Source organism: Zea mays, chromosome 10 (assembly GCF_902167145.1).
Source record: "Zea mays cultivar B73 chromosome 10, Zm-B73-REFERENCE-NAM-5.0, whole genome shotgun sequence".
NCBI lineage: Eukaryota > Viridiplantae > Streptophyta > Magnoliopsida > Poales > Poaceae > Zea > Zea mays.
In genome coordinates, this window is record NC_050105.1 from 7,531,969 (window position 1) to 7,541,730 (window position 9,762).

At 43.1% G+C, this 9,762-nt stretch overlaps 1 protein-coding gene across 2 annotated transcripts; it reads right to left on the reverse strand.

Moving 5' to 3' along the window:
* Positions 1-424: 424 nt before the first annotated feature.
* LOC100284839 (uncharacterized) lies at positions 425-4,071 on the reverse strand. 2 transcript variants are annotated; one of them, XM_008663808.4, is made up of 9 exons: positions 3,509-4,071; positions 3,260-3,413; positions 3,097-3,179; positions 2,929-2,988; positions 2,337-2,445; positions 1,727-1,779; positions 1,266-1,346; positions 1,063-1,175; positions 425-747 (listed from the first exon to the last, which is right to left on the reverse strand). In XM_008663808.4, the coding sequence occupies exons 2-9, from the start codon at positions 3,372-3,374 to the stop codon at positions 690-692; spliced, it is 672 nt and encodes a 223-aa protein (XP_008662030.1). In that variant the 5' UTR covers positions 3,375-3,413; positions 3,509-4,071; the 3' UTR covers positions 425-689.
* Positions 4,072-9,762: the final 5,691 nt, after the last annotated feature.

Below are 9,762 nucleotides of genomic sequence, written 5' to 3' on the forward strand. Positions count from 1 at the left end.
TGTTCCATATTCGAAGGATAGAACGGTTTCGTTCTGTGTTTGGTAATTAGAACGGAGCCTCTGTTTCTTGTTTGGTTCAGAGTGAAGCGGAACAGATCGGCTCCATTCTTTCAAAGTGAAGCAGAACAAAAGAGAAGACAACTAACAAAATCGAGTTAGAGAGATCAGAGATACATCATATTAGAATATTAGAAGAATATTTCACTTTTAGAGCAGCTCAATTCTATCTGGAATCAAATCAAACATGCTATATGCTGAAACAGAGCGGCTCGGTCTATCTAACTCCACAACCAAACACTACCTACCAAACACAACAAATAAGGTTGTGTTTATGCTCCGACAAAGGTTTGGCTATTGAACTCATCCCGCCAAAGGAGGCAAAGAGCATCTCCATCTTTTGTGGCATCACATGTACTCAATTCAATTCTTACTTTGAGTAGTTTTGTACTCAATTTGATTCTTACTTTGAGTAGTTTTTTATGAGCAATATGTTTGAAGAATATTTTATAAACAGCGACAAGAAACGCTTCATGCCCCAATTCTGTGCACAATAGCAATACTCACTATACAGGAGGACATGCCACCACATAAAATTTACATTTTCAAGGAAACAAAAACAACTAAGTGCCCCCACAGAACCTGATCTGCTGTGCCCCAGGGGCTTCAATGGTGCCGTAGACGCTGGGACCTCACGCATCCTCTACTTGAGAGTTGAACACAAAGCTTGGAAATGTTGTGGTGATATCCCTGTTGAAAAATTAATCCACGATAAGAACAATGTTTCAATAAAAGATGTTACTCCATCAAACCTACACAGATTCATAATATGAAACTTAAAGCACCATAGTTTTCACCCATTGAGGATCAATGACAGCATATTCCGAGACCATGGACAAATATAGAGAAATACAGGGAGCAGATGGCATACGTTTTGTGTGTTTAACAAATATAGAGTCCACAATACTGAGCTAGTGAGCTTTACATAGGATTATAGGAACCCAAGTATTCAGGAAGAAAACTCAAATTGTTAAGAAAACGGCAAACTCATCAAAGAGTACTGACCGGAGATATGGGAGGGTCATATTTTTTAACAGAGATGGATGCCTCAAGACAAGGCTGCGCCATTCCTCCTTATCAATTTTGCCGTCGTGCTTTGTATCTGCTTCCTCAAATGTCTAGTAAGATCAAAAAAATATGAGCAACTAAGCATACGTTTAATAGATATTAGTATATTACCCTGCAGAACTACAAGTACTCAGATATACTTTATCAATAATGCCTTCAATAATATCATCTGAAAGATTCATTCCTGATTCAGCAAGTGTTGCGACCACCATTTGCTTGACCTGACAATCAAGAAGGAACAAAATAACATTTTCATTGCTGATGGCTGCATTTACTGTCAAATGGGATATACTTTGTCCAAGAAAGTATAAGAACATTCCACAAAAAGGGTTGTGTATGAGGGCCTCAGTTTAGATTCATAGATGTTCAACATCATCAGCTTAGTTCAATTTAACTAGAGAAATAAATTTCCACTGAATAAAAACTTATGCTAAATTAGAACATGACTTGAGAGGGTGAATAATTGTACTCACGTACAAGCTAGTGTAACACATGTAGAAAAAATTGAAGCAACATGGATCATGCAAACGAATCAAATGCAATAACAAATAATGGCGCGGAAGAAGTGATTTACTTAAGAATATAAGCAAGTGCAAGGTACCTCCTGCTTTTCAATGAAACCTTGTTGCTTGAGATCATACAATTTGAAAGCAACTGCAAGTTAATAGGAAACAAGATCATGGAAGTGAATGATTAGTACGACACGAGCATAATTTCCCAAAATAGGATAAACTGAATTGGTTAACTACATACTCGTTCTAAATAGTTCATCATAGAAAACTTCCCGACCTAAAGATTTTGTATGTGCATGGTAAAGATGCAGGTTGCAGGCCTCGCACTAATATACTCTCTACAAAGCTTATCCCTCCCTACAGAGCCTTAGAAAGAAACAAAATCAAAAGAAACTATTTCTAGTCACAACAAAATGGAGTAAGTGGCAGTCCATTTAACCCATGTACCACAGCAGGAAATGTATATTTCAATTTTTACAATGTTCATTATTTAGTCTTCGAAAGGCCATAACATGCATTGCAACCCCAGCTGCCTATCATGTCCAGAAGTGTTTTCATGATATGTATTAAGCACTGACTCATCGTCTTATCTTGAATTAGTATTATCACAAATTAAACCCATAACTCGATATTCGGTCACTTATGTAGCGTAATCAAGAATAAATGAATGAATGAATAAAGTTAAGAAAGAAGGCTCACAATCAATTTTGTCATCGATTGGTGCACTCGGATGGAACACAGAAAGGGCTCGAGCAAATTCCTCAAACTCGAGAATTCCATTGTGTTTCGTGTCAAACAAGTCAAATACCTAAGTCAATGAAATGAAAACAAGATACCTTAGTGTTTATTTGAGGTCACTCCAAAAGAAATAGCGAATTTGTAACAAAAAGACAGTTCACATTGAGCATCCCCCTTCCAATGATTGCAGGTGGGTAACTACTAATCGGACATGCAGAAACATTGAAATGTGTTAACAGCTTAACTCATGCCCACAGAAACATATGTGTAAGCATATGATTGAAGCTTAAAAGGCTCAGGGTCTATGATGTCCTATCACTGTTCTAGACAGCTTGGCATAATGTGATTAATGTGAATGTTCATAAAACAAATACTATACTGTTGATCCTTTCATAAAACACAACTAGAAAAATAATGTGACACAAATAGCAAAAAAACACAATATATTTGGCAAGAACAGACTGAATTCCATGAAGTTTTCAGCAGTGAGCTTTGGTTTCATGACAACAAAATTTTCACTGACAAAATATATATAAGGATCCAGTGGGCATACCCGGTCAGCAAACATGCTATCCTTTCTGTTGGTCTTAAACAAGGCTAATTGGAATTCATCCTGCAGATAATACATCAAAGCTCCAAGGAGAGATCAGACACAATGACTTCATGGAAACAAAGTTGTCATTCACTGCCACTTCACACTAAGAGCTTAGAACCTACAAACCTTGTTAATCAAGCCATCATCAACCACAGCACTGCTAATCTTCTTGAACAGCTCATACAGAGCCTCGATTTCATTCACATTAACTGCAGAATAATGAAAATCCACTGCTGAATAAACGGCAACAGATATGAAAACAAGCATAGCGAGAGTAAAAAGAGCATACAAACAGTTTCTCTAGCCAGGCGTTCGGGGTCCTCGAGGCCCTTTGGCCGATTGGGTATGTCAAGGTCGCAGCACTTGAGCAGGGCAGAGGCGAGCCGTCGAACAAAGTCCACCATTGCACACTCCACGAATATCCAAATCAACACTTCTCCTAGCTGCAAATGACCAAGAAGTGGGTCAGGCCTCAGGGCCTACCACCGCAGCGCACGAGCAATTTCCACGACCGGATGACACCACCCACAATACCCACCCAGTTCCCCCTTCCGATTGGAGCAAAATCCCATAAAAACAGGGAACCAATCACTTCCCCGCTCAGGATCACCGGATCACAGCACAGCTGGAGGCACGCAAATCGTAATCCCGACCGACGACCCGATACCTCGGACACGGACACGAAACCAAGCTAGAAACGGATCCCGCAGCCGCCGAAACGCCGTCGCAAGCACGCACCACCGCTGGTCCGCATTCTCTCCGCGGCTCCCGGCTTCCACGCGCGAAAGGCACGGCCACGGGATCCCGCCGCATCGGAGTCCCCGGCCAGGGGAGGGGGGCGAGATGGGATTCGTGCACGAAAAGAGATCGGTAGCAGGCCTCACCTCATCGGGGATCCTGGTGGATGGAGGCGGGCTGTTTGCGCGTGGAGGGTCGGAGGGCGGGGACCGGCGGTGAGAGGTTGCGGAGGCGGGGGAGTGCGTGGCCGCGAGAGGAGGGAGTGGTGAAACTCGAGGGAGGGAGCGAATCGTCGGAGGAGGAGCGCCACGTCAACGGTTCCTGAGGATGTCGTTGGTATGTTCTCCTCGTGAAACCCCGTCCCACATCCCGGGCACATTCCTGGGCCGATAGGTAGATGGGCTTCCGTGACAGGATGGTGGCAACCTCCGTGACCCGTGGACCCAGCGAGAGTAGGCCATGGTTTCTCCATTGGGTATCAAGATTTGAGCTGGGTCAGATCTAGAGATGGCAACGAGTACTTATCCATCGGGTATTGCATACTCATATTTATACCCATAAAAACAAAATCTACCCGCCATAATATCCATACCCGGCCACGGGTAGAAAGTATAGCCACACCCGTACCCGAGTGGATATTGACACCCGATGGGTAACCCATACCAGATTAGCACCCGACAAAGAGTAACAAATTACACATTTAAATAGTCACATATAGACAAGATATAAGCTCAAATCGCTCACAAGCCATAATCTAACATATTCACATGAGTTCAAAAGTTACATGTTTAGTTACAGCCTACATGGCCACATCAGCCTTGGGGATATTGCTATCGTTTGGCTAACCATGTTGTTCAGCCATATTTTTCGATCAAACAGGATGCCCGATGAGTGGAGCAGTACATTAGTATCAATCTTCAAGAAGAAGGGAGATATTCAAAGTTGTACCAACTATCAAGTGATTAAGCTCATGAGCCACACTATGAAACTATGGGAGAGAGTTATTGAGCATCGCCTGAGAGGAATGACGCATATCATCATGAACAAATTTAGATTCACGTGTGGAAGGTCAACCATGGAAGCAATTTTCTTAATAAGGCAGGTCATGGAGCCACATAAGGAGCAGAAGAAGGACTTGCACATGGTTTTTATCGACTTGGAAAAGGCCTATGATAAAATACCTAGGAATCTAATGAGGCGGACATTGGATAAGCATAAAGTCCCTATTGTAGTTTTAGAGAAATAAGTGACATGTTTCCAAAATATTTAAATAAATTAAATATTCTAATTTCGAATAAGACAAGCATATAACTCAGATAAATAACATGTGTAATTATAACAGCAATGAACAGTAGCATTTCTAGGACATGAAAACATGTAACATAGCTACTCAAGTTCATTTGAATATTAAACATGGCAAGTAGATGAAGAAGGCAGATTAAACACATAAACATGATTGTTTATATTAAAATATTGCTCTCAAAATAGCGGGTTGCTGCACTAAACAGCCCTCCAACGCTAAGTGGTGATCAGAGATCCTTGACTAACGTGACAGTCCTACCTTATCAAATTAGGGTTTTAGAACAAATATAATGAGCCTAGAATTCAAGCATGAATTCCAAAGTAAAGAACTGAGCAGTAAATAAAATAACAGAATTTAACACAGGTAATCAACCTCAACAAAGAGAGATATAACTAAGCACAAATATATATTTAATGCTGAAAATAACAACACACTAAAACTCAGACTGTCACTTTGTCTCACTACACCGCTATCATCATCGAGCACATAAATCCGCCCACAAATTGTGCAATCACACCCAAGTAAATAATACTAGCAAATTGCACAAAATTACTCAATAAATAAAGAGAGTCAATGGATAACTCACAACACATAGATTGTCTACGTGGGAAGACCAGCTCAGCGAACACAAGGTTCTATCCCAGAAAACCAATTCTGTCGTCCACGTCCGGACCTGCACGGTGGGAGGTTGACAGAGATACTAGAGCCGCTGTCGGAGCCGAGGGAGACATCCACGACACCAGTCCGAGAAGAGGAACACCGCACAGCAGGGAGCTCAAGCACCAGGCCACGATGGACAGAGACTAAAGAAGAACTGTAGCACCACACAGGTGCACGATACCGGCAACAGAGCACAGGTATGCCAAACTCGACGAGCATAGAGGCAACTCTTCCCTCTTCCGCTTGCTCACCAGTGAGACGCACACCAGAGAACGATCGAACTGGTAGAGTTCGTCATCGGGTCAGCAAGCCACGAGAGAGGAGGAAGAATAGCAGTATGCCGAGTGAAGCAGAGGAAGAGCCAGGGACCCCCAGCCAGGGGATAGCCCGCCCATCTTAAGGAGCCGACCTCGAGGAGGTTGCGCAGGGGCGGCGTGGAAATCGGTCGAGCGCCAAGCAGTTGAGCGCCGCCACCCGAGCAGCGGCTGAGCTGCTCGCTCTCCCGTGCCGTCTGCGGCATCAGCCTGCCCTAGGGACGTGCTGGCCGGTGGGCTGCTCGGCCACCAGGCCTTGTAGCGGCCCACCCGGCTGGCCTCCCTTCTCTTTTTTTGAATTCATTTCTCATATTTTCATTATTGAAAATAAAGGGAAAACCCCAAAATGAACAGCAATCCCCACCATTTTCACTCTTATTTTCTGATCAATGTCATTGAGCTCCCGTACTGTTTATATACTACTTTTCGGCAGAGGTACTTGTTAGGTTTCAACCAAAACCTATCCCAGTGTACTCCAACCTTGCACGAGTAAGCGGAGGACTACGCCTTGATCCACAAACCCTAGTGTGAGAATCTTCGCACAAAAGGCACATAGTACTAGGCAGATTATCTGCTTCTCTTACGAGGCGGGGCGTTACGGTCATGCCCTTTGATATCTATTCATGAGCTCACTAGAGAGAAAACTCCATTCTCTCCCGGACTGCGACCCCACAGTCAGCTCATACAGGTGAAATCATTAAAGAAATTCTGTAGGACAATTTCCCTGCTTATAGCATTGACTTCATTAAGAGCATATCGCTCAACCTGCCATACAGATAGAGCACAACAGCTCATGAGACTCTTTGTCTTTTGTGCTCTTGGTTCCACAGTGCTTCGTTTCCTAGAGCCTAGATCTCGGAACCTTCGGTCGCATAAGACAGTTATCTGCACTTGAAACCGCTAACAGGGTACGAGTCCCATTCCCATGCACGCTACTTGGATTGGCTTTTAAGCCAGTCCTTTGGTGAAAGGATCAGCAAGGTTCCTTTCAGACTTAATGTAATCTGCGGTTATTACACCCGTCTCTCTAGCATGCCGACATGAATCAAGTTGTCTTTTGATATGCCTCGAGGATTTTTGGTTGTCCTTTCTATTGTTCACTTTCAGCAACACAGAAGTGTTGTCACAGTATACTAGGACAACCGGTATCGGCTTTGCTAACATTGGAAGGTCTGACAACAGGTCTCTCAACCATTCAGCCTCCAATGCTGCTGAATCAAGCGCAACTAATTCAGCCTCCTTGGTGGAACGTGTCGACACTGTTTATTTAGACAATCTCCACGACATGGCCCCACCAGCTAAAGTGAACACATAGCCACTTGTAGACTTCATTTGATTCGAGTCAAAGATCCAGTTTGCATCACTGAATCCTTCAAGTACTGATGGATATCCGGTATATTTAATACCAAGGTTCATCGCTCCCTTCAAATACCAAAGCAATCTGTACAAGGCTACCCAGTGTCTATCTCCTGGACTAGCCTAGTAACGAGCCAGTCTGCATACTGCATATGAGATATCTGGTCTAGTTGCACTGCTCAGGTACATGAGAGATCCTATGATCTGCGAATATAGTAGCTGGTTCACAGGCTTGCCTTCATATTTACAGAGCATGTATGATGGATCATAGGGCGTGGCGATTGGTTTACAGTCCATATGTCCAAAGCGAGTCAGGACTTTTTACACATAATGTGATTGTGACAAAGTAATCCCATCCTCACCCTTTATCAGCTTGATGTTCAATATAACATCAGCTTCACCCAAGTCCTTCATATCAAAGTTCTTGGAGAAGAATACTTTTGTCTCCATGATAGCCTCCAACTCGGTCCCAAATATCAATATGTCATCAACGTATAAACACATGATGACACCTTTGCCCCCAGAGAAGCGATAATACACACACTTGTCGGCTTCATTTACACAAACCCTGACAGTGGTCAGAGTGTTATTAAACTTCTCATGCCATTATTTGGGAGCTTATTTAAGACTGTATAAGGATTTAATCAAGCGACACATTTTGCTCTCTTGTCCTTTAACCACAAATCCTTCTGGTTGCTGCATATAAATTTCCTCTGCCATCTCTCCATTTAGGAATGTTGTCTTTACGTCCATTTGATGAACAAGAAGTTTGTAAGCAGCAGCCAGCGCCAAAAGCACACGGATTGTGGGCAATCGAGCCACTGGAGAATAAGTATCAAAATAATCCTCCTCTTTCTTTTGAGTAAAACCCTTAGCCACAAGACGGGTCTTGTACTTTTCGATAGTACCATCGGGTCTCCTCTTCTTCCTAAAGATTCATTTGCAACCGACAGGCTTGCAACCAACCGGGAGATCAGTTATCTCCCGGGTTCCGTTCGAGATGATTGAATCCATCTCGCTACGGACAGCCTCCCTCCAGTACTCTGCATCCGGAGATGTATATGCCTCTGTGAGGGAGCGTGGTTCTTCATCCACTAGATAAATAATATAATCATCTCCCAGAGACTTTTTAGTCCTTTGTCTCTTACTCCTCCTTAACTCCAAATCTGGAGTTTGGTCAAGGACACTCGAGGGCAGAGAATACGTCCGAGATGGACCATCTGGGGCTACTACTTCCTTATCCCGCATAGGGAAGATGCTCTCAAAGAATGTCACATCCCGAGATTCCATTATGACATTTACAGCGACTTTGCTCGTCTCGGAATGGACCACTAGAAATCTATAAGCTGCACTGTTATGTGCATAACCCAAGAAGACACAGTCTACATTCTTAGGGCCTAGCTTTCTCTTCTTCGGCAACGGGACATTCACCTTTGCAAGGCAGCCCCAAGTCCGAAGATGCGAATGATCTGGCTTCCTTCCTTTAAATTCTTCATAGGGCGTGGCCTCACAGTTGTGAGGTGGCACCCTGTTCAGGACATAGCACACCGTGAGTACTGCCTCACCCCACCAGATGTCAAGCATCCCCGAAATTTGCAACAAAGCATTAGCTAGGTCACACACTGTTCGGTTCTTCCTTTCAGCTACCTCATTTGACTGAGGTGAATATGGGGCGGTGGTTTCATGAATGATTCCACACTCTTTGCATTACTCATCAAAAAGGTTGGAAAGGTATTCACCTCCTCTATCAGAATGCAGCCTTTTAGTTTTCTTGTCTAACTGGTTTTCAACTTCAGTCTTATAGATCTTAAAGTGTTCTAGTGCCTCATCTTTGGTTCTGAGTAAGTAAATATAACAGAATCTGGTAGCATCATCTATCAAGGTAAGAAAGTTTCTTTTACCGTCTTTTGTGATTATACCATTCATCTCACAGACATCTGATTGAATTAGTTCTAAAGGAGTGGTACTTCTGCCTTCAACTGTATGAAATGGTTTCCTGGGCTGCTTAACTTGCACACAAATACCACACTTTGCACCCTTAGCATGTTTATATTCAGGAATTAAAGACATGTCACTTAATCTCTTAACGGCCTCAAAATTCATATGACACAAACGAGAATGCCATATATCATTAATGGAATCGTTATTATAGACCACATTAACATGGTGTTGGGGGCCTTCTCCATCCGAAGGTCCTCAAAAACATAATTAACCATTTGTTCTTAGCATAAGCTACTACATGAAGCTTCATCTTCAGGAAGATATGCATCTTTGCTAAGACGAAGGACACATAGGATGAAGATAGATCCAAAGAAGATAAGAACAAATGCTGAAGCTATCACCAGACGGGAAAGCTTCGGCTCGCAATGAAGCGGAAGAATGCTGATAATGGCCGAAGGAGAAAAAGACTACTTAGTCCTT

Excerpts from the sequence above, each read along its gene's own strand:
- LOC100284839 (XM_008663808.4), bottom strand. The coding sequence starts at position 3,374 with ATGGTGGACTTTGTTCGACGGCTCGCCTCTGCCCTGCTCAAGTGCTGC. Across the intron at positions 2,446-2,928 it reads ATAGCATGTTTGCTGACCGG|GTATTTGACTTGTTTGACAC; the intron begins GTATGCCCACTG and ends TCATTGACTTAG. Across the intron at positions 748-1,062 it reads ATGACCCTCCCATATCTCCG|GGATATCACCACAACATTTC; the intron begins GTCAGTACTCTT and ends ATTTTTCAACAG.